Here is a 25,949-nt window from a genome sequence, read left to right on the forward strand (position 1 = left end):
ATATTCTTAGCATCTCCGGTAGCAGGAAAAATAGGAAGAGGTCAGCTCAGGAATCAAGCCTCTAAGTTTGGTCATAGCCTCTTCCAGAAGTCTCCTCAGCTGTGCGATTTCCAAGGACACTATCTGTCCTGGAGAAGATTGAGTTGGGCTTTTTGATGTCCTTCTATTGAGTCTCTAAAGACCACACCCATTTCTTCTAAGGATTACATTTCAGAGGTGTTTACATAGGATTAATTTCACACCTTAGCTAATCTCCCTAAATATACCTCTATAAGCATGATCTCATCAATAAATTAATGGTTTTACGACAAAACAGCCCTCACTTGCTGCCTTTCTAACTAACTTTCTATACATCAGGGCTTTATTTTATTACTAGAGTCCCAGTACTTGAAATTTGTGCACAGATAGGGCCCCTAGTGGCTGTCAGCTTCCAGCTGCTGGCTGGGGCCTCCATTCCCTGGCTGCCAGCACCTGGCCAGGGGCATTCCTTCATTCCATGCTGCCCCCTGGTGGTCAGCACACGTCATAGTGAGTGATTGAACTCCTGGTCAGTGGAACTCCAGATGGGACACTTTGCATATTAGGCTTTTATTTATATAGACTGGTTTTGATTTATATTTTTTATTGATTTCAGAGAGAGGAAGGGAGAGGGAGAGATAGAAACATTGATGAGAGAGAAACATCAAATGTCTGCCTCTTGAATGCCCCAAGGTGGGTAGTGAGTCTGCAACCTGGACATGTGCCCTGACCAGTAATGGAACCGCGACCTCTTTGTGAATGGGATGATGTTCAACCACTGAGCAACACCAGCTGGACATGACTTTTATTTTTAACTTACAAAACTAAAGAAGGGATTATTTTGTCCATTATTGATTTTAGCAAATGTCTTTAAAAACTTGAAAATATTTTCTGTGAGGTTTGTTTAAATCTAATGTCATGGAGGAGTACTTTCTTTGAGAGACTTGTCTTGTTTTGTTGTTAATCCTTACCTGAGGATATTTTTTCCATTGACTTTTAGAGAGAGTGGAAGGTGGGGGAGAAGAAGGAAAGAAAGAAGAGAGGGAATGAGAGAGAGAAAGAGAGAGATAGAGTGAGAGAGACAGTCATGGATTGGTTGTCTCCTGTGCCTTCCCATACTGAACAGACTGGGATTGAACCTGCAACCCAGGTATAGGCCCTTGACCATGAATTGAACCTGAGACCCTTCCGGGGCCCATGTTCTAACCACTGAGACACACAGGCGAGGGCAGCTTTTGTCATTTTGAAGGCAATACTTTAAGACTTATTTGTCCCATCACTCCTGTCACCTGATACAGATTGATCTTTGAGACTTCTTAACCTTTCAAACTTTGGGGGCCTCTGAAATCTGACCAGCAATGCTTGTGCATTCCCTTGTTCTAAAGCGGTATCTTAAAGTCATCATTTTTATAGTCAAGAAAATCAGGAAATACCTTTAAGACAAGATATGCAGAAAGTCTAGAGAAAGCTGGAGAGGAAAGACGTGATTATGATGATGAACAGAAATCAGTAACAACTGTTTCCTTCAATCCAGTCTTCAGAAAAAATTATTCACTCACTTTGTGTTTCTTTTTTTTCCCCTTGTTAATCTTCACCTGAGGATATTTTTCTATTGATTTTTAGAGCGAGTAGAAGGGAGAGGGAGAGACAGAAAGAGAGACTTTCATGTGAGAGAGACACATTTATTGGTTGTCTCCTGCACGCACCCCAACCTTGGCTGGGATCCTTTAGTCTGAGACTGATGCTGTATCCACTGAGCCAAACCAGCTAGGGCCACTCTGTTTATCCCCTACCACTTGGAATTCTGTTTCACCTCACCTCATCTCCAAAGAGGTCTGGGAAACCCCCACCACTAACACTGAGTGCATTAGCCTAATCCTCTGAAGAAGGGAAATCACATTAGGAAAAGGAAGTAGCCTTCAAGAATAAAAAAAGATTATGAAAATTTTGTAGGCATATGGTTGGATTATTAACACAGTTCCTAGAAAGCTACAGTGGAGAAGGAAACATCGCCTCAGCAAAGGACCTGAAGAATCTGACAGCCCTTTCTCAATCAATCTGTAATAACATCATTCTTCAAACACCAGGTAGAACAAACTGTAGAAGCTATTATTTTTCTCTAACATTCTCTTTTTTAACAAATTATTTTTATTGAATTCAAAGAGGAATGGTGAGGGAGGGGGAGAGAGATAGAATCATCAATGATGAGAGAGAATCATTGATTGGCTTCCTCCTGGACGCCCCCTACTGGGGATCCAGCCTGCAACCCAGGCTTGTGCCCTGACTGAGAATCGAATCTTGACTTCCAGGTTCATAGGTCAAGGCTCAACCACTGAACAACTCTGGCTGGGCTCTAACATCCTCTTCAAACACCTTTCTGTAATTCTGTATATATCAAATATGTATTTTTTCCTAGGAAATGTGTGGCAGGACTGATTTGCTGCCCTTCCCTGCAGGCCTGGTCCCCCCCACTGTGTTTTTCGTTTATATTATTGCTTATTCAATGTTAGTCTTACATTTTTTAACTGAATTTATTGGGGTGACGTTGATTAATAAAATTATGTAGGTTTCAGGTATGCAATTCTATAATACATTGTATGTACTAGTATATTGTACTGTGTGTTCACCCCACCAAGTCTAGTCTCCTTCCATCACTATGCATCCCCCTTTTAACTTCTTCTACCTCCCCCCACCACTTTACTCTGGCAATCACCATACTTTTGTCTGTGCCCATGAGCCTTTCTTTTCTCCTTTGCTTAATCCCTTCACCCTTCTCACTCATCCCCTCTGACAGCTGTCAATCTGTTCTCTGTTTCCACGAGTCTGTCTCCACTTTGTTAGTTTATTTTGTTCATTAGAGTCCATATATAAGTGAAATTACATGGTACTTGCTTTTCTTTGACTGGCTTTATTTCCTGCAGAATGATCTTCAGGTCCATCTAGGCTGTTGAAAAAGGTAGGATTTACTTGTTTTACAAGCCTAGTGGTATTCCATTGTATAAATGTAACACAGCTTTTTAATTTTTTTATTATTTTTAAATTGATTTTTAAAGAGAGAGGAAGGGAGAGGGAAAGAGAGAAACATCAATGTGAGAGTGACACATGAATCCTATATTCCCCCTACTGGGGATCCAGCGAGAAACCTAGGGATGTGCCCTGATGGAAATTGAACCTGCAACCCCTTGGTGCCCAGGACAATGCTTAACCAACTGAGTCACACCCACCAGGGCAGTGCCACTCTTTTTTTTTTATCCACTCATCTACTAATGGGCACTTGGTCTGGGCTATAGGCAACTTATACAACTTAATTAAAGGAAAATAAATAACCCAATAAAAAATGGGCAACGGACCTAAATAGAATCTTTTCAAAAGAAGACACATGAAAACATGCTCAAAGTCACTAATTATCCAAGAGATGCAAATCAAAACGACAATGTGGTACCATCTCACACCTGTCAGAATGGCTATTATCAACAAATCAACAAACGACAAGTGTTGGCGAGGATGTGGAGAAAAAGGAACACTCGTGCACTGCTGGTGGGAATGCAGACTGGTGCAGCCACTGTGGAGAACAGTATGGACTTTCCTCAAAAAACTAAAAATGGAACTCCCATTTGACCCAGTAACCCCACTCCTAGGAATATATCCTAAGAAACTAGAAACACCAATCAGAAAGGATATATGCACCCCTATGTTCATAGTAGCACAATTTACAACAGCTAAGATTTGGAAACAGCCTAGGTGCCCGTCAGCAGAAGACTGGATCAGAAAACTATGGTACATCTACACAATGGAATACTATGCTGCTATAAAAAAGAAGGAATTCTTACCATTTGCAGCAACCTGGATGGAACTGGAGAACATTATGCTAAGTGAAATAAGCCAGTCAATGAAAGAAAAATTCCACATGATCTCACTCATTTATGGATAATAAAGAACATTATAAACTGATGAACAAAAAGATAGATACAGAGGCAGTAAAGCATCAAACAGACTGTCAAATTACAGCAGGAAGGTTAGGGAGAGGTGGGGGAGATAAGAGATCAACCAAAGGACTTGTATGCATGCACATAAGCATAACCAATGGATGAAAAACATTGGGGGGTGAGGGCATGTATGGGAGTGGGGTGGGGGGGGCAATGGTAAGATATGTACACATATAATACCTTAATAAAAAAATGGAAGAAAATAGATAAAGAAAAGAGTAATATGCAAATTGACCGTCACTCCAACACACAAGATGGCTGCTCCCATTTGGACACAAGATATCTGCCACAAGATGGCTGGCAGGGAGGGCAGTTGTGGGCAATCAGGCCAGCAGGAGAGGGCAGTTGGGAGGAGCCAGGCCTTCAGGGGAGTGCAGTTAGGGGTGACCAGGTTGGCAGGGGAGGACAGTTGGGGGGACCCCGGCCTGCAGGGGAGGACAGTAGGGGGGGCACCAGGCCTGCAGGGGAGGGCAGTTGTGGGGGACCAGGCCTGCAGGAGAGGGCAGTTAGGGGCAACCATGCCTGTAGGGGAGGGCAGTTTGGGGGCACCAGGCCAGCAGGGGAGGGCAGTTGAGGGGGACCAGGCCTACAGGAGAGGGCAGTTGGGGGCAACCATGCCTATATGGGAGGGCAGTTGTGGGGTACCAGGCCTATAGGGGATGGCAGTTGGGAGTGACCAGGCCTGCAGGGGAGGGCAGTTGGGGATGACCAGGCCAGCAGGGAAGGACAGTTAGGGGCGACCAGGCCTACAGGGGAGGGGAGTTTGGGGTGACCAGGCCAGCAGGGGAGCAGTTAGGCATCTATCAGGCTGGTAGGGGAGTGGTTAGGGCAGGCGTCCTCAAACTACGGCCCACAGGCCACATGTGGGTGTTTTTGCCGTTTTGTTCTTTTACTTCAAAATAAGATATGTGCAGCGTGCATAGGAATTTGTTCATAGTTTTTTTAAACTATAGTCCGGCCCTCCAACGGTCTGAGGGACAGTGAACTAGCCCCCTGTTTAAAAAGTTTGAGGACACCTGGGTTAGGGTGTGATCAGGCTGGCATGCAGAAGCGGTTAGGGCCAATCAGGTAGGTAGGCAGGCAGGCGAGTGGTTGGGTGCCAACAGCCCTGGATTGGGAGAGGGATGTCCCAGATTGGAGAGGGTGCAGGCTGGGCTGAGGGACACACCCTCCCCTCGTGCACGAATTTCGTGCACTGGGCCTCTAGTTGTAAATAACGCTTCAATGAACATATGGGTGCATATGTTCTTTCCAATTATGTAGGCCTCTTCATATATATTCCCAGAAGTGTAATCACTGGGTCATAAGGCATTTTCATTTTTAATTTTTTGAAGTAACTGCATAAGCAAGTTTTCTACTATCTTGCTTATTACCTTATATACTCTAGATTATAAGATTTTAAAAACCAGTTAAATATCTAAATTATTTTAAGGATCTTATCCATCTCTCATTTTTATTTTTATTTTCCTGTAACTAGTGCAGTAATTTCAACTGGTTGATTATTTCCCCCTTCCCAATGATATCTATTGAGGTCTGGAAACATTTTAGTTGTCATAACTGGAAGTCAGTACTGTATATATTAAGTGGGTGAATTTTATAGTGTGTACATTTTACCTTAGTTAAGCTGGAAAAATGATTATGGGACTTCAAAACATTTTTGTTTATGGGGTTATGTCATGTTATGCCATGTTAGAAAATAAACTGACAATTTAAAAATATATATTTTAAAAATAATTTGAAATAACATTTATAAAACCACCTATAAATCCAAAGAGCATATAATGTAAAAAATAATTTTGACTTCACAGACCCACAGGATTCTCAGAACCACACTTTGAGAACCTTTCCAGTGAAGATACATTTTCTGATCATCTACTGGCTGTGGGGACGGCACAGGGAAGGGAAGGGTCCAAAGGCAGCACTGCCTGAACCCCCAGACACAAGGCCTGTACCCTGTTGCTTGATGTCCTGAGCTCTGAAATCCAAGGGCCCTGCATAGCAGCCATCCTGCTGCCCTCCCCAGGACATAGCTGGGTGGGCCAAAGGGCTGCAAAGCTATACTCCCTTCTCCCCATACAGACTGCAGGAAGCTACAGCAGCAAGTCCATGGCCTAGACTTCCATTCTTGTGCAAATGAATGTTGTTGTTTTTCAATTGTCCATTCCCATACAACCTAAAGTATCATCTTTAATGAACATTGAGTTAAATTTGAGATTTTCAAAGTATGGTCCCGGGACCAGCAGCAGCAGCAGCAGCTTATAATTTGCTAGCTATGCCAGCTCTCCAGCCCCAGATGCACTGAGTCAAGAATCTCTATGGTGGAGGCTCAGCCACCTGTGTTCTAACATGACCTGCAGGTGGTTCTGATGCACCTGCTAGGCGATGTCAGTGTGGATGTTAATCTCTGAAAGGATCCCTTCTCAGAAGGGAAACTCAGCACAGATGGGAAGGGCAGCCTCTTTCTTTCTGTCTCCACCCCTTCCTGAATCTGGACCATCTGGGTAGAGAAACAGAGAATCACTTTTGAGTGCTGAGGGCCAACAGGATTAGGCAATCGAGCTTCCTTGAGGAGAAGCAGCAACTGGATAGGTTACTCTCCAGGTTTAGGTTTACCATGTATGGCCTCATCCACCACCAAATTACTTTATTGTTATTATTCATAAATTCTTTGTTTCTGCATTTAGCTTTTTTTCACATTTATGATTATTTATGACTATACCCATTGAAACACATAGAGTCAGCCCATGGTTCCATTCCCAATGAAGGTCATACACCTGGGTTGCAGGATTTATCCCTGGCCCTGGTCAGGTATGTAAGGAAGACTACCAATCTATGTGTCTCCCTCAGGTCGATCTCTCTCTCTCTCTCTCTCTCTCTCTCTCTCTCTCTCTCTCTCTCTCTCTCTCTCTCTCCCCCCCCACCCCCAGGTCTCTCTCCTCCTCCACCCTATGCTCCACTCTCAATAAAAATCTATTGAAAAAATAATAAAATAATAGAATTAAAAAAAATAATAATAGTAAAATTATAGCAACAAATAAAGCATTTTCTACATAACAGGACATAGTTAAAATATTTCCAAATAAACACAATAAAATATTTCCAAGCTTTTGGACATTTACTAAAGTCACTAGTTAGTAAAAATAATCCATTCTATCTGTTTGTAAGTTAAAAATAAAAGTTCTTGATGTCCATAAATGTACATATAAACACAGTGTGCAAGGGTTGGTTTGTTGGGAAATGGGTGACTTGATGAGGTTATGTTAGTAGAGGTATATTTAGGGAGATTAGAAAAGGTGTTGCTAATCTTCCTTCCCCTTAGAAGAGACTAGTTCTATGAAGACCTCTCAAATCCCATCACCTGGAAAAAATGAATGTGCTCTTCAGGGACTCCATATAAGGAGCCAAACTCACTCTTTCCAGAACACAGGGAGTGAGCTTGGAGCTTACCTGGTCTGGGAGACTTCTGAGAGCTACTGCCACCATGCTTGGAAGGCTTGATCCCTGAGTTGACCGCTTTGTATTAATACTTCTTGAGCAAGCATTGGTGAGTTTAATTTATCAGCAAACTGAGGTTGCTTCTATAAAATCACATTGTTTTCCAACTTAGTAAAAATGATCCCATTACTGTTTTGTTTGGTCTGTGTTTTGGAATTAATATGATGACTTATTTTAGTTCTCTTATTTTATTAATCCTTAGTAGCTCCTAGGACACACAAAGTAGCAGCCAGATATCTTGTAATTTTGTACATGGTTGTAGATTCTAAAAAAAAATTTAGGAGTATTTAATTCTATATATAGTACACATTACAGCCTACTCAAAACATGATGAATGCCTATGTACACAAGAGGGATGCTATTCTATAATAAATATTTAGTGAGATAAGCATTCAATGATTTGAAAAAATAGTTACATGTTTCAATATTGCACTGTGAAGTGAAGTAAATATTTCTAAAGAAACACGAGTTTTCTGACTTAAGTTCAAAATTTAGAACAGTCCAGTGGTCTTCACACATACCCTTTAACCCAGCTATATCACCTTTAGCAATCTTTTCAATAGAATTTCCCACAAACAAGAATATGCACAAAGAATGTATTTTGTAGTATTTTCAGTAGCTCAATAAGTAAATGAATAGGAAGTAAATTTCTGAAATATTGGTTAACATATTAGTAGTCTGTTATTCAATAGGCAATACACTATAATCACTCATATAGTCTATGTTATCTTGTAAGTTTTTAACTAATGGGTTTTTATTAACATTCTAAAACAAATGCTTTCTTCCACATGCATAGAAAAACCACAGTACAAAATGATATGAAAGAAAAAAAACCTCACTTGATATTAATCAAGATCACAGTGAGTGACCTTGGAGGCTAAAATTTCAATTTATTGCTAATGTAATAAAAATATTAACATTATCAATGCATTGAGTTAGAGAAGATATATCCAGGGCATTTACGCTGTGGATGGTCCGACATGGTAAACCTAGAATGGAACAAGGAGGCCTGTTGTTATATTTCTTAAATTTACGGTCATATCAACTTATGATAGTTTTTTTTTTATGTGCTGACTCAGTTAGGCAGAACTACAAGGATGGAAAAGAGGGAGATATTTTTTTTTAACACACATACCTCTTGCCTAGTTGTTCAATCAAAGGCTAAACTACTTGGTGCTGTGAGGAGATAGCAGGTGTAACTAAAGTCCCTTATTTTGATTGTGAGCTAAAGAAATTCTCAAGTCCTGACTTCATCAGCTGAAGTCCTTTAAGGAAAGGTGTAGACCAGTGGTTGGCAAACTCATTAGTCAACAGAGCCAAATATCAACACTACAACGATTGAAATTTCTTTTGAGAGCCTAATTTTTTAAACTTAAACTATATAAGTAGGTACATTGTTATTAACTTAATTAGGGTACTCCTAAGCTGGCCTTTGCTAAAAACTCAAGGGGCCAAAGAGCCGCATGTGGCTCGCGAGCCGCAGTTTGCGACCACTGGTGTAGACAATCCTTGAACAACACTGCAAACATCAAATGGGCCTGTATTGCTCCGGAAACGCCTCACTGACGGTGACAAATGCTTTGTCTCATGACCATTGGGTTCCAGCCTGCTGGTGATTTCTCTTCCCGACTTATTCCACCACAGATCTCACACTTGCTTAACTAGCGTCTATGATCGTGAAGCTATTTCTTTGTAATAAATCTGTACATGGATCTCTTCATATGTGCATCCATGTTACTGGTTCTGTTTCTGTGGTTGAGCCTTGATTGACAGCACTGATAGATCCTTCTTCACTGCTATGACAGTCTCTTGACCATAAATCTTGTGGTCTATTGGCAGAGAATTCTTATCTGGAAAATATTTGGCCTTGCCCAGTATGGCTCAGTTGGTTGGGCATCATTCATGCACCAAAAGCTTTCTGATTTGATTCACAGATGTGCCCAGGTTTCTGACTCAATACCAGGTAGGGGGTGTGCAGGAGCCAGCCAAGAGATATTTCTCTCTCCCTCTCTTTTGAAAATCAATAAAAAAAAAAAAAAAAAACATGTTAAAAAAAAAAGAATAAAAAACATGTTAGAAAAAAGAAAATATTAGATACCCTCTCCCAAATTTCCTTCCTTCATTTCATTTTCATATAAAAACACATAGATATTGCATTACAAGAAAAATACAGTCAGTCCTTCCTCTTAATTGGCAGGTTCTGTAGTTGCAAATTTGCTTATTCACTAAAACTTATCTGTAGTCCTAAAACTAATACTCATGGTGTTTTCCTAGGCATTCTTGGACTAGTACTGAGAAGGAGAAATTTGAGTCCCACCAGTTGAATGTTCCAAGCAGAGTTTGAATAAGGAGAAGTTCAAACAGCAAGTAAGTGTCTTTTTCATGGTCTATTATGCCAGGTTTTTGGCATTTTGGTGCTGTTTGTTTTTGCCATCACTGTTTAAAACAGCCCCAAACTTAGTGCCAAAGCACTTGGCTATACTTTATGGAGATAATGTATCTGTTAGATAAGCATCCTTAAGGAATGAGCTCTAGTGCTATTGGCCATGAATTCAATATTAATACATACACAATATATATTAACTAAGATGTCTTTAAATAGGAACACAGATAAACTGAGGTTATGTATTAACTGATGGATGAGCATGCTATGACCAGAGGCTGGACGGAGACTAACTCTTCATTTCCACAGGGAATAATTCTTCAGTACTTGCTAGTAAAGTGTTTGTGTCACTTTGTAGAACATGATTGGGATTTACTATGTATGTAATATCTGTCACTTTAAAAAGGAAGTAATTTGTTTTTAGAATGCAATGAAGAATCAATACTTATAGATAATAAAAGTAATAGATTACCCAGTAGAAAAATGAACAATTTTATAAAGTGCTTATTTATAGTGAAGAAAAAGAACAAATAAACAGGAAAAGGTGCTAACTTTTATTAACAATGGGGAGAAAGAAATTCAAATCAAATAATTATTTTTTATGCATGAGATTGACAAAACATTTGTAAATTTAATAATTGTTCGCGAGTATTGGATAATTAGTGATTTCTCTTAGGTGTTGGAAAGGGAAGTATTGGGATTTTTAGGGAGTGTTCCCTATTGGTCTATTCCTGGGCATATCCTGTGATATAGATAGATTAGACTGCAGGGGGGTGGGGGGGAGGACTTTTTTCTGCCAAGGGCCATTTGCATATTTATAACATCATTTGAGGGCCATACAAAATTATCAACTTAAAAATTATCCTGCTGCACTTGGTCAAACATTTAAATTACTCACCCCTAGTGCCGTGGCAGGATCAGACAGAATGCTTTTGGGGCCTTATATGGACCTCGGGCAGGACTTTCCCCACCTGTGGATTAGAGAATCCCTTTAAGAAATGCCTGCCACTCACACAAACACTCAATAAATATTATTAAATAAATCTTAGGTAATTGTTGAGCATCTGTCTACTATGATAGCATTTATGTTTTAGATACATCCTTCAGAGAGTTGTTTTAGAAACAAAGCTGGATAGTAATTTAATCAATGGGTCAAAATTGAGTTGTTAATAGATCATGAACTCCTATTGTCATCTTGCTAAATACCTGAGAGTTACAATCTAAAGAGGTGGGTGTGGACCTAGCAGAATTTTTCAGTGGTTGGAGCAATGGCCATTGGACTAGAGTGTCTTGTGTTCTATTATGGTCAAGGAGCTTACCTCAGTTGCAGTTTGGCCCTAGTCTGGGTCCATGCAGGAGGCAATCAATTAATGTGTCTCTCTCATATCTATGTATCTTTCTCTGTGTCTCTCCCCCTCCCTTCACTCTATAAAACTCAATGGAAAAAATATCCTTTGGTGAGGATTAACAGAATAATAATAATAATAAAAAGATGTGATCTTCAAAGATTCTAGTAAAATGACCTACATGACACAAGTTCACTTTTCTTTAGAGGAGACAGACTAGACTTAAACTTGGCTGCACTGTGTGAGCTCCTCAGCCTGAGGTGTGTTTCACAGAATTAGTTTTGAAAAATCCTTATGGAAACCATTCATAGAAGCCAGGGGTGAGTGCAAGTTAAGTCAAGGAAATACCTTCTATTCTGGTGCTGAACATATTTTACCTTTAACCTACTAAGTTATACTATTTGTAACTCATATTCTTACTAAGCACTTTTATGAATCATCAAGGTATAATCTGCTGCTATTTTGTATATTTTGTGGTTGTTTGATGTATTGTTATGCCTCAGAAGGTAGTTGTCAAATAACATGTAATTTTATAGCAAAGTATCTAAAAGATTCAGGATTTGCTTCTATAGGTATTGCTGAATAGTGAACATATGTACTTCATATTAATATACATTTACACATACATATAGGTAATGAGAGTATTTGAAATATTTATTGTTGGATACTGTAAATGCTGTCCCTTCATAATTTTTAACTTTTATACCTGATTTTAAGTTATTAATAAAATGACTAGGGATACAGTCTAAGGGAAATGAGAAAGCTCACTGAAATAATTATTTTAGACATCAGACCCCAATTGTTTGACGAACTAAATGTATTTCAAGGTACAATTTTCCATATGATGCTGGTTGTCATTTCACTTTAGGCTTATAGTACATCTTAAAGTATGAAAAAGTTCCTGTAAACTGACTGGACTCTGAACTTAATTGACAATTCTGATCTTTTTACTTTTTACCTTATTCAGAAATGAAAAGCACCCTAGCCAGTTTGGCTTCGTGGATAGAGTGTTGGCCTGTGGAGTGAAGGGTCCTGTGTTTGATTCTGTTCAAGGGCATGTACCTTGGTTGCAGGCTCCATCCCTGGCCCTGTTCTGGGCATGTGCATGAGGCAACCAATCAATGGGTCTCTCTCACATCCATGTTTCTCTCAGTGTGTCTCACCCTCTCCCTTCCTCTCTCTGAAAATCAATGGAAAGATATCCTGGGGTGAGGATTAAGGAAACAAAACAAAATAAAAGATGCTTCCAAGAGAAAAAAAAAAAGAAATGAAAAGTTAATTTTTAGTACTGTGAAAGTAAAGTTAGTAGATTCAAATGACTATATTTATTTTAATTTAAAATTAATCTACTTTTTCATATTTAAAAAAAACACACAAGAAAAATCTTAAACTTTTAGCCTATATTTTTATACCAGAAATATGGATTATAGAACATTATAGAGAATAATACTTATAGAACATTCATTTTACTATTGTAGTGATAATATGTTTATTTAAAAATATGTCAGTTCAGAGTTTGTATAAACAGAAGATAATTTAACCCTCAAGAATTCAAAAGAGGCCTGTTTCTTTTCTAATGAATCTCCATTGGTTTAATTTGTGTTTGTTTGTTTCCTTATTTGTTTGTTTCAAAGGAGAGAGCTAGGTTTCCTTGACCCTCTCTGAAGTCATTTCATAGAATCATTCTGGCCATCTTCCTCTCAGATTTATTGGATAAATAGATTTATGGGGTAAATCTCACATTTCCATACTCACTAACTAGTTATTGAAAAGAAGAATGGGGACAATTCTGATTGATTTAGAACAATTAAGACCAGTAATAAAATGCTATATCCCATGTTCTGGAAATGGATACTTGCACACATTTGTATTTGGATAAGGAATAGGAACTGATGTGTAAGGTTATGTGAGCCATCTAGTCAGAATTATGTCTGCTGTGAAGACGAAGGACTCTTTCTGGGCTTCAGATTTTCATTTGTGTCATGGCATAAATAGGTTGTCTTGCTTTAGTGAGTATTGCAAAGAGAAAAAACATGGACATCACTACCCTCATATAACTGTTCAGAAGCCTCTTACCAACCCAGGCCCAGAAATGACCTGTTGCTAATTCTTCCCAGAAACATGGATGGCATCTTGCAAGTCTTCCAGAATGAACTCATCTGCTCCATCTGCAGGAACTACTTCATAGACCCCATCACCATAGAATGTGGGCACAGCTTTTGCAGGCCCTGTTTCTACCTCAGCTTGCCAAACAGGTCAGTTCTTGCTCACTGCTCTGAATGCCAGAAAGCAATCCAGCAGAGAGACTTTCACACAAATGTCTGTCTCAAGCAAATGGTTCTCACTGTCAGACAAGCCAGTCTGTGGCATTTCCTGCACTCTAAGGACAATAGGTGTAGGATACACATGGAGGCAAAGCAGATCTTCTGTGAGGACCAGAGGAGCCTGCTCTGTTTGCACTGCTCTACCTCCCAGGAGCATGAGGCTCACAGACACTGTTCAGTAGAAGAGGCGGCTGAGCAACACAGGGTAAGTGATGCCCTTTTGGACCCTCTTCTGTAAAGTGGGTATGAAATTCCTGTGGGTCTGTGTCCTTGGGGATGGGATTACTCCATCCAGGTGTTCTTTCAGAATACCTGCCCTGGAATTCCTTAGTGTGAAGTCTCCCTGATTTGACAAATATGTGATGTAAACAAAGCAATTCTATGATGATTCCCTGTTTTCAATGGCTCTAATTTATCACTCATTCTGTGAGCCCTCCCTCTTCGGGGGCTAAATGTTACATTGTCCTCTTCACTGGCTCTAATTGACCCTTGTGGTTCTTTTGCAGGAGAAACTCCTCAAGACAATGCGCTCTTTATGGGAGAAATGTTGTGAAAATGACAGAAAACTGAATGTGGAAACTGTCACAATCTGTTCTTGGGAGGTTGGTATTTGCATTTCTCCAACCTACAGCATGAATATGGGGTGGTTGGATGAATGACTTTAAAATAGGAACTTCCTTTGACACTATAATGTTCTTATGATTCAATATGGGAAGGGTGATCAACAGGAAAAGGGTGTTTTCCCTCTATAGATAGATATTTGCGCTCTCAGTCACTTTCTAATAAAATGACAGCTGTCACACAAAGCATGCTGGTTTGTTCCCCGGATAAATAATATTAATTCTACACCAAGAACCACAACAGACCGGGACATTTCACAGAGTGCCATATTTGGAGGAAGGGGGTAAATTCAGGGCATAGGGGACATTTGGCAGCCATTGAAAATTCAGATGAAGGATCTGAGGCAGTATAAACATTAATATGAATGCTGTTGGAAAAGTAGTATTTGAAAACAGATGGAAATTTTCAGGAAGAAAGAACAGTGTCCCCAATTCAAGGAAACCCTGAACTTACCCCAAGAAATTAATTTTGAATCTATATATATAAAAGCCTAAGCGACCAAACCATGTAGGACTGGTAGACTGGTCGCTATGATATGCACTAACCACAAGGGGGCACACGCTCAACACAGAAGCTGCTGTTGGTGTTGAGTGGGCTCCTGTGACTTCTCCCCCTGGCTGGCCAGCCAACCTCCTGCGGTTTCTCCCCCTAGCCAGCTGGCCAACCACCTGTGGTTCCTAACCCTGGCTGGGAAGCCCCCTCTCCGTTCTGCCCCAATGGGGAGGGTGGCTGGCTAACCTACCTCAGTTCCTACCACCTGACGGCAAGCTCCCCCAATTGGCCTGGATCATCATCCAGGCCAAGGGCCCCCACCTGTGCATGAATTCCTACACCTGCCCTCTAGTAATATATAATGTCTGAGGAGAAAAGTGATGAGAGATGAGGGATACATATAAACATGCCAAATATAGATCCTGGTATCTAAATAGAAGGAGATGTTTCAACACTTTAGGAGAATTTAGGAGAATTTAAGAATAACGGATTTCCTTAATCTGGATGTTTATCTTGAAGGTGTGATATATAATATGAATTTACTCAACACAGATTTTATGAGCACCTTGTCTATATCAAAATTGATCTAGAAAATAGAGCAGTAAGCAAAGCTGAAAGTATCCTTGCCCTAATAAAGCTAACACTCTAAATCAAAAGCGGATGGTCAACATGTATATAGGTATAATATATGATGCTTGATAGGTTCTTTATAGAATAATAAAGCAGTAAGGAGTAGAATAATAAAGCAGTAAGGAAAAAGAGGGGTATAGAAGGGTAGGGATGGCAGATGAGGGTTTGAGTTCTAAATAGGATTAATATCAGAAAAGACCTCACTGAAAATTTCACCTTATAAAAAAAAATCTCTGAAGAGGAATGCAACCACAAGGGTATGTAGAGAGAGCATTCTAGATAGAGAAAATAGCACATGCAAAGGTATTGCAGGCAGGCATATTGGGGGCAGTTGAAAAGCCAGAAAAATCTGAGGGAGCCTCAGGGTAAATTAGGAAGAGAATGAAAGGAAATAAAATCAAAGAGATGATGGGAGTCAGATTGTAAATGAAACCTCCTCAGGATAGGATTAAGCTGGATGAAATGCAAGGGGATGAGCATATCAGTCTGAGGTCACAGCATGTAAAATGGGTTGAAGCAATCTGATCCAAATTTCAGAAACCAGGCTAAATAGAGGATTCTAATCCAAATAATATAAATTTAAACTGCATGTTTTATGGATGAACTGTGTTGTCTTCTCACACATATTGGCTGGAAGATAGAAATCACACATTTGTTTTTTTTATGGTTATCTTATCAAAGGCTTCATTATGAATGAAGTGGATATAATTGGTTAAAATTATATGGAAAAGAGGAATGAGAACATGTGGATTGAGACTAAGCAGGACTGAGGGTTAAAGGTTAAATATAATTGATCTTTATAAGGCAAAGAAGTATGAATGAGATTCAGTAGGAGATGTATGAAAGGGTTCATGTTTTGACTAACTCCATATCATTGCAGATTTATGTGATCTCAACTCAGGAAGCGATCAGTGCTAAATATGATCAGTTGCCTCTATTTCTCCCTCTGGAAGAGCATCAACATTTAGTTAGACTGCAAAGGGAAGGGACAGATATTTTTAACCAACTCAAGGCAAGTGAAACCAACATGGCACACAAGAGGGAGCTTTTAAGAGGAATGTATACAGAGCTGAAGGAAATGTGCCGTAAACCAGATGTAGAGCTGCTCCTGGTAAGAACTCAGAAGTGGGGTGTTCAATGTTTACATGCACTGTCATTCCTTCATCAGAAATCCATTTCCTCTTTTATGGCAATTGTTTCCAACAACCTGTTTCCATAACCTCAGTTACTTTGTTGGGAAGGTATTGCTCTTCCAAGGAACCCCACAAACCAAAGATCCCTCCTACATTATCCATAAGAAACAAACCTCTGTGGGATGGTAAAGAAATCCTGAGTTAGATTCCCCCTCTAAAAGTCAATGATATACTTATATACATGGCAATATGGGGAGATTTGGTAATCTACACATGCATTCCTGTCATTTTTGTGGGCACCCACATTGGAAATAGAAAAGACGCCAGATTCTTAATCAATGGTTACAGGAGCGCACGGGGATTCCCCTGCCCTATTCCTTCTTCACTTGCCCATGGAAAGTCTACTGGAATCAGTCTCGAGCAGGACATGAACTTATGATAATATGGTAAACTGGGAAGAGGAGGTAGATATGTTTCCCAGGAAGAAACAGAGGAGGAAAATAATAACTTCTGTAACTATCTCAAAATTACCCACCAGGGTTCTGGAGGGATTGAGCAGAAAATAAGAGAAAGAGCATAAAATAAGAGAAAAAAACTAAATGAAAAAAATATCCCATGGACCTAGTGGAAGAGTCATTGGTAAAAAGCACTAAGCCTTTCTATTTTCTCCACAGGATTTTGGAGACATATTGCACAGGTGAGTCTGTACCTTGATATCAGCTGATGTTCTTTCAGAGTTTTCACAGACATCAGGCAGGATATGCTACAGTGAAGGCAGAACTTATTGGGATCTTGATTGAATTTTTTTCCTGTATCTATTTCCCCCTCCCCAACTCCATATAAATGTCTCTTTCCATGGCCATACTGAGTGATTTCGTTCAGCAGTTTCAATGGACAAATTGCAAACAAAAACACCAAAAAACTGAATAAAGGAAACCTCTTCATTCCCAATTTCCCTTTTAGATCTCAAAACCCTATACATATGAAGGGAAGGTGCTAAGATTTCTGAGTGATGAGAAAGTCAAATACCTAAGAGGCAGAGCTAGTGAAATCTGGGGTGAGAGGGTAGAGGAAATACCCAGCAGTGAGAAAGCCCTGGTGGTTTGTTGATCTATTCATACAGTTGACAGTCCTGAAAAACAGATGAAACACATTCTCTAAGTAAGAGAACAATGTGAGGCCCCTAGAACCCCTTGCCCCAGGAGGCAGATCCCCCTGCCTGGGAAAAGTTTCACAGCCTCTATGTTGAGAGTGTGCAATAGGCCAACTAGTGTTCAGAGAACCCCATCATTTCCAGACGGGGAGCATTTCCGTGGAATCCAGAATTTCCCTCTTGAATATCCTCAAGGACATAAGAGACTGAGGATCTTTACAAATTCCTAGATAAGATGAGCTAAAGTTAGACTGAATTCTGGTTCAAATGGACTTTCCATTAGACTTGAAAATCAAGGAACTATGTAGAATAATTTTTTGGCAAAGTGATACTTTTAGGTTTTCAAATTAATGGATTTAAATAATTCTATTGAAGCATCTTATACATGAAAATAGTGGTTTTGTTTGACTCTAAACATGGTAACTTTCTCTTCCTTTCTGCAGGAGTGAGGCAGTGTGTGTGCACATGCCCCAGCCTGTGAAAGCAGAGCTCACTGCAGTGACCATCCCGGGGATGCTTGCAAGGTTCAACTTATTCAAAGGTAAGTGCAGGCCCATGCACCATATTTCCATTATCTATCCTGTGTTGTTAGGGCCATGCAGGTAATCTGCCCTCTTCTATTAAGTGTGTTATTCTTTTCAGACATAAGTGAATCATTTTACTATATAATCCATCCATAAGGGGACATGTCTTTACATTTATAATACCAAGAATGAAAGGTAGTGAAAACAGAAATATGATTCAGACTCATAAATAGTGAGTTTCCTATAGATAAAGGAATGATGTCGGTAATCAACAGTTTAATAAATGGAATAATGTTCTGATTTAAGCTTAATTATCCAGTTTTATGTACAAAACTGTATATTTATTCAGTATATATAATTTTCAAATGCTAACAACATTTTTTGTGTGATATATAATATACTGAACATTATTCGGTTTCCTTGTATTTTTATTTACAACTAGAGGCCTGGTGCACGAAATTTGTGCATGGGGGTGTGTGTCCCTTAGTCCAGCCTGCACCCTCTCCAATCTGGGACCCCTCGAGGGATGTCCGATTGCCTGTTTACGCCCGGGTGTAAATGGGCAGTCAGACATCCCTCTCACAATCCAGGACTGCTGGCTCCCAAACACTCACCTGCCTGCATGATTGCCCCTAACCACTTCTGCCTGGCAGCCTGATCACCCCCTAACTACTCACTGCCAGCCTGATTGACACCTAACTGCTCCCCTGCCGGCCTGATCACCCCTAGCTGCCCTCCCCTCCAGGGCTGGTTCCCCCTAACTGCCCTCCACTGCTGGCCAGGTCACCCCTAACTGCCCTTCCTTGAAGGCCTGGTCCCTCCCAACTCCCCTCCCCTGCTGGCCTGATTGCCCATATCTGCCCTCCCCTGCCTGCCATCTTGTAGTGGCCATCTTGTGTGTTGGAGTGACAGTCAATTTGCATATTATGCTTTTATTAGATAGGATGGTCATATAATGTAAAAATTTGAATTAATATGTAAGAGTTAATAGAAGAAATATTTTTATAAACAACAAAGTAAAAACAAACCAAAATTCAGTTTACTCATAATCTGAAGAGGTACATGTTAAATCTCAAAATGCTGACAGCCCAGAGTCAGGACAGAGAACAGAGGGACTAGTGAAGAGTTTTGAAAACACCATTTTAACAAACTACTACAATTGACATAAATTGGGGATTTTCATTAATTTATCCAGAGAAATGCTTGACTCATGGCAAATCTTCACATTCCTTCCAAAATGACGATGTTATTATTCAGAAGAAATGATCTTCTGATTCTAACTTTTTTTACAATGGAAGACAATTCAGAAAATATTATGCATTGGCCATTTTGCTATGAAAAGTGAACTTGGAGACATGAGTCTTTTTGTTCTTAATCCTCACCCAAGGAGATACATACACATTTTATTTTATTGATTGAAGAGAGGCAGGGAGAGGAAGGGTGAGATAGAAACATCAACGATGAGAAAGAATCATTGATAAGCTGCCTCCTGCATGCCCCCTACTGGGGATCAAACCCACAACCCAGGCATGTGCCCTGACCAGCAATGGAAGCTTGACCTCCTGGTTTATATGTCTACACTCAAACAATGAGCCACAAGGGGGGAGAGAGAGAGAGAGAGAGAGGAGAATAAGAGAGAGTTATACCAAATACCCAGACAGATGCAGGTACAGGAGATGGAAACTGGAACCCAGGATGCGCCCTTGACTATAATCAAACCCATTCCCCTAAGTGCCTGAGCCAACACTCTGCCCACAGTCACACTGGCTAGGGTGACATGAATCTTATATTTGACACTAAACATTTGAATTTCATAAAATGTTCAAATGTCTGTGGTTAGGGATCTGTTTGCTGCACATGTATTGGACATCTCTGTGCTTTATTAGATGTGAGAACCAACACTGCTCTTGTTCTAGTGACCTCATAATAAAGTAACACCTTGAAAGAGCAACTTTTCCATTAGGACTTCTATTTGCAATGTGTCCACCCGATTTTTTTTTTTTTTCTTTTTGCAGAGACTACCACTCTGTGTCTTGCAAGAACTCACAGTCATGTCTTCCTACAGGGAGATTTGATAAACCTGAATATTGGATGTACGATTCAAGGTGCACCATGTGACTTTCCACAATCTGAGTGTTTTCTTTACTGGTGTACTCAGACTTTTACCACTGGGAGACATTACTGGGAGACAAATGTGGGAGACATTAGGAATTGGGCTTTAGGAGTCTCTTGTGATGATTGGATAGAGGAGAAGATACATCTCCAGAAGGCATTCTATCTTCTTGGCTGTGCTGAAACGGACATGCACCACAATGTCTTCACCACCTGCCCACCTTTACTGCAATATGTGCCCAAACCTATAGGTCGAGTAGGGGTATTCCTGGATTATGAAGATAGAAGCGTGACCTTTGTGAATGTAGCAAAAAGTTCCCTTATATGTAAAATCTCCTCTTGCTCTTTCTCTCCCCGTCTCAGGCCTATCTTTTGCTGTAGTCACTTCTGATTAGAAATACATTAGGAATCTCTCTATATCCTGGGGAACGCCAATATCTAAGAAGCCCTATTCCTGGTGCCCTATCAAATCAGGCAATTATGTTATATGTTTTTGTTTTTCACTTCCTTTTTTGTCCTGAATATCTATTTACTGTATTATTAAATATGATAACCTTCAAAACATATGTATTGGTTTGTGGTTTACTCAGTTTAGGAAAATCACCACCCATGGTGCATGGCATAGAATAGGTTTTATTTTATTTATTTATTTATTTTTATTTTTATTTTATTTATTTATTTTTTATTTTTTTAAATATATATTTTATTGATTTTTTTTACAGAGAGGAAGGGAGAGAGATAGAGAGTTAGAAACATCGATGAGAGAGAAACATCGATCAGCTGCCTCCTGCACACCTCCCACTGGGGATGTGCCCGCAACCAAGGTACGTGCCCTTGACCGGAATCGAACTCGGGACCCTTCAGTCCACAGGCTGACGCTCTATCCACTGAGCCAAACCGGTTTTGGCTACATAGAATAGGTTTACTCTTTTTTGCTTTATTTGTGAACTGTCATGAGGAAGTGTAATTAGAGATGGCAGCAGTGTCTGGAAAAGTAAAATTCAATGCAAGGGAGCTGGCATCATTCATTCTCTTTCCAAACAGACATGGTTGTAGAGACACAATGGCAGAAATATAAAACACATACACACACACACACACACACACACACACACACACACACATGCACCAATGGCAATTTAGAAATTATTTTCTAATTTATCTTCAGCTAACTCTATTCCACATGTTCTCTCAGTTTAATAATCCATAGTTTGAAGTAATGTTACTTAATAACCTGTGCTGTGCATTCCTTTGTAATTCTCATCACAGTGATACATACTTCAGTGTTATTTGTATTCTGTTCTAGACAGAAATTCATAGGATGTTCAGACCAATACTGTCCTCATCTTGCCTAGTATCTCTTTCTAGAGCTACATTTATTCATACACTACTAGAGGCCCAGTGCATGAAAATTCATGCACTGGAGGGGGGTGCCTCAGCCTGGCCTGCCCCCTCTCATAGTCTGGGAGCCCTCAGGGGCAGGAGTCGACCTGGCGATCAGAGGAAGGCAATGCACCCATCACATCTCTGCTGCTGCCACTGCTGTCAGCATATGCTTCGCCCAATTCTGGTTACCTGAGGCTTACCTGTGCCTCAGGCTGGCCCTGGGTACCTAGGTGGGTGAGGGGACCTGGGAACTCTGGAGGCAGGCTCAGAGCAGCTGGACGACATGGGGGTGGGCCCAGCTATGCCACGTCCTTGCTGTCCTGGTAGGGCTGAGGGGACTAGTTGCCATCTTGTGGATGTGGGCTTTGCCATCTTTGAGGGTGTGACAGTCAATTATCATATTCCCTCCTTATTGGCTGTGAGCGCTGCCATTCTTGTGAGGGCATGATGGTCAATTAGCATTTTCCCTCTTTATTAGGTAGGATACTGTCTATATGTTAAGTACCTAATGCTATATCATCATCTTCATATCTCAATATCACTCCCTGGCTTTCGCTCTATTAGTCTAGCTGTGAAGACCTGTGTCGTTTCCCCACACCTATCCTACAATTCACCCTCTCTACAGCTGTGATTAACCTGTTGATTAAACTCTTCAACAATTATTTAGTCTTAATTATTGCATTTTAAAAATTTATATAAATTCTATTTTTTATTCAATATGATGGGAACTACCTTCTGAATTTGTTAGTTGTATGAAGACTCAAAATCAAAATAAGATTGTATCTATATAATTCCAACATTGAGAACTCTGTCAGAGAGCCCACTTTAACTCAATTAATTATATGTAAAGACTTTTTACATTCTTAACTAAACATCATGATTCATCACCCATTTCATTGAGGATATGCTGAAGCTCTTCCCTTACATTTGAAATACCAGCAGGGGAAAGAAGGCATGGGTGTTTTTAAATAAAAAGCTTTTACCATATTTTAATTTTAATAGCTAATGGTGGTTTTTACAGGGTTCTATTACTGGAAATTTCTTGTTTTAAGATTTTATTTTGCATAATTTATAATGTACAAACTGTGCTTCTATAAAAACATACACAAACAGTAAATACTAAAAGCTCTTACCTTTCTCATCACTGGTGGTGTTTAATTCATGTTTTGGTCAAGTGTTTATGCCAAAGTCATTCTATAAAAGGTACTGTGGTACTTTTAGTCTCATTAGATTTCTAAAAAGAGTAATTTTGTTGTGCAAAAACAAAATAATAAAAATAAGTGAATGTGACGATCAGTATCATTTTTTTACTGAAAGTTGATTTTTATATTATCTGTAAACACCAAACACAGCCATCATAGATGTCCCCATTCACAGACAGCCTCTCAGTAACTTGAGGCCTTTTTCAGTAATCTGGTCCACCTCTGGCTAGGGCAATGAAACCCTTAGCTACCACCCAGTAGATTCCCTAACATCCTCTTTAAAATAAAATATATATATTTCATAGAGGAAGGGAGAGGAAGTGGGAGAGAAATAGAAGGATCAATGATGAGAGGAAATCATTGATGGGCTGCCTCCTGCACACCCCCTCATGGGGTCCAGCCTGCAACCCAGGCTTATGCCATGACAGGGAATTAAATCCTGACTTCCTGGTTCATAACTCAAGGCTCAACCACTGAACCACACAGGCCACGCTCTAACATTCTCTTTAAACACCTAACTGTAATTACGTATATATCAAAATGTATATTTTTTTCCTAGAAAATGCGTGCCAGGACTAATTTGCTTGTATGTTTCATTTATATTATCACTTATTCAATCTTAGTCTTACATTTTGTTTTTATATTTTTAAATGAATTTATTGGGGTGATGTTGATTAATAAAATTATTTAGGTTTCAGGTAAGCAATCTATAATACATTGTATGTACTAGTATATTGTACTGTGTGTTCACCACTCAAAGTCAAGTCTCCTTCCATCACTATGCATCCCTGATCAGCCCTAATCAGGGAGAAGGTCAGCAGTCAATCTCCCGTGGCACCTTCCCCTGACTTGCCAGCCAACCTCCTGTGGTTTCTCCCCCAGCCAGCAGGCTAACCTCCCATGGTCCCTACCCCCAGCTGGCCAACCACCTGTGGTTCCTTACCCTGGCTGGGCAGCCACCCTCCAATTGGCCCCAATGCAGGGGCAGCTGGCTAACCTCCCACAGTTCTTCCTCCAATAAAGGAACATAAAGATTTTTTTAAAAATGTGTATTTTTTCCTAGAAAATGAGTGGCAGGACTAATTTGCCTGTATTTTTATTTTATATTATTACTTAATGTTAGTCTTACATTTTTTTATTTTTTGACTGAATTTATTGGGGTAATGTTATTAATAAAATTATGTAGGTTTCAGGTACACAATTCTATTATACATTGTATGTACTGGTATATTGTACTGTGTTTTCATCCCTCCAAGTCAAGTCTCCTTCCATCACTATGCATCCCCCCTTTACCTTCTTCTACCTCCCCCCACCACTTTACTCTGGCAATCACCATACTTCTGTCTGTGCCCATGAATCTTTCTTTTTTTTTCTTTGCTTAATCTGTTCACCCTTCTCATTCACCCCTCTCGCCTCTGACAGCTGTCAATCTGTTCTCTGTATCTATGAGTCTGCCTCCACTTTGTTAGTTTATTTTGTTCATTAGAGTCCATATATAAGTGAAATCACATGGTGCTTGTTTTTCTCTGACTGGCTTTATTTCCTGCATAATAATCTTCAGATCCATCCATGCTGTCTCAAAAGGTAAGATTTACTTGGTTTACAAGATTACTGGTATTCCATTGTGTAAATGTAACACAGCTTTTTTTTTTTTCCCCTTAGATTTTTAAATTGATTTTTAAAGAGAGAGGAAGGGATAAGGAGAGAGAGAAACATCAATGTGAGAGTGACCTATGAATCCTACATTCCCCTACTGAGGATCCAGCTAGAAACCTAGAGATGTGCCCTGACTGGGAATTGAACCTGTAACCCCTTGGTGCCCAGGACAATGCTTAACCAACTGAGTCACACCCTCCAGGGCTGTACCACCCCTTTTTTATCCACTGCTTGGCACTTGTGCTGGGCTTCTACCAAATCTTGGCTATCTATACTAATAAAAGAGTAATATGCTAATTAGTCCAGGTGACCTTCTGGAGACCTTCCAGATGTCCTTCCAGACAAAGCCTGGGGCTTGGCAGGCCTATGAATTGCCCCCAAACAGTCCACAGCCCCTCACCAAGGCTGGCCACGCATCCCAGCAGGGACCCTTGCTCCAATGGTGGTGTGGCCAGCCTGTAAATGGCCTTCAGCTCCTTGCCCAGGTGGGCCACACCCTTCAGTGGGTACCCTCACCCCAATGGGGACGTGGACGGCCTGCAAGCAGCCATCACCCACTTGCCTAGGCTGGCCACACTCCCATCCGGGACCCTCACCCCAATAGGGGCATGGCTGGCATGCAAATGGTCCTTAGCCTCTCACCCAGGCTGGCCATGTCCCCCAGCGGGGACCCTCAACCTGAAGGGCACATGGCTGGCCTGAAAACTGCCCCAGGCCTCTCATCCAGGCCGGCCCCTCTGCCCAAGGAGACCCCCATCCTCATCCGGAACGCTCTTCAGGGCAGACCAGCCTGGCCCCACCTGTGCACCATGCATCTATCTATACTAATAGAAGGGTAATATGCTAATTAGATAGTGAGACCTTCTAGATGTCCTTCAGGACAAAGCCATGGTGGCAGGGCCAAGGCAGAGGTGGATAGGAGCGATCAGGCTAGGAGGGGAGGGCAGTAGGGGGTGATCAGACAGCAAGAGGGGGTGCAGTTGGTGGTTAGCAGGCCAGCAGTGGTGGCAGTTGGGGACAAGCAGGCCAGCTGGGAGGAGAAGTTGGGGGCAAGCAGGACAGCAGGGGGGGGCAGTTGTGGGGGATCAGGACAGCAGGTAGAGTGGTTAGGGGCAATCAGACAGGCAGGCAGGTAAGTGGTTAGGAGTCATTGGTCAAAGATTGTGAGAGGGATGCCCTGTGGGATTGGGCCTAAACCAGGAGTTGGATATCACACTAGGAGTCCCAGATTGGAGAGGGTGCAGGAGAGACTGAAGGACACCTCCCATGCATGAATTTCGTGCACCAGGCCACTAGTTGTAAATAAAGGTACAATGAACTTAGGGGTGCATATATTCTTTCCAATTAGTGTTTTAGGCCTCTTCAGATATATTCCCAGAAGTATAATTGCTGGGTCATAAGGCATTTTCATTTTTAATTGTTTGAAGTAATTCATAAGCAAGTTTTCTACTATCTTATTTATTACCTTATATATTCTAGATTATAAGA

The 25,949-nt window shown here is 40.6% G+C and overlaps 1 protein-coding gene across 1 annotated transcript; it reads left to right on the forward strand.

The window, feature by feature from the left end:
* The first annotated feature begins 13,349 nt into the window (after positions 1–13,349).
* Positions 13,350–18,261, forward strand: LOC129151159 (putative tripartite motif-containing protein 49B). The gene is made up of 6 exons (XM_054725107.1): positions 13,350–13,757; positions 14,059–14,154; positions 16,176–16,406; positions 17,103–17,125; positions 18,025–18,122; positions 18,224–18,261. Exons 1-6 carry the CDS (start codon positions 13,350–13,352, stop codon positions 18,259–18,261), a joined length of 894 nt encoding a protein of 297 aa, XP_054581082.1.
* Positions 18,262–25,949: the final 7,688 nt, after the last annotated feature.

This window comes from Eptesicus fuscus, chromosome 13 (genome assembly GCF_027574615.1).
Source record: "Eptesicus fuscus isolate TK198812 chromosome 13, DD_ASM_mEF_20220401, whole genome shotgun sequence".
Taxonomy (NCBI): Eukaryota; Metazoa; Chordata; class Mammalia; order Chiroptera; family Vespertilionidae; genus Eptesicus; species Eptesicus fuscus.

Bases quoted from the DNA above. Each gene is read 5' to 3' on its own strand.
- LOC129151159 (XM_054725107.1), top strand. From the start codon at position 13,350: ATGGATGGCATCTTGCAAGTCTTCCAGAATGAACTCATCTGCTCCATC. The intron at 14,155-16,175 runs GTTGGTATTTGC...ATATCATTGCAG, and splicing joins TCACAATCTGTTCTTGGGAG to ATTTATGTGATCTCAACTCA. The intron at 16,407-17,102 runs GTAAGAACTCAG...TTTTCTCCACAG, and splicing joins CAGATGTAGAGCTGCTCCTG to GATTTTGGAGACATATTGCA.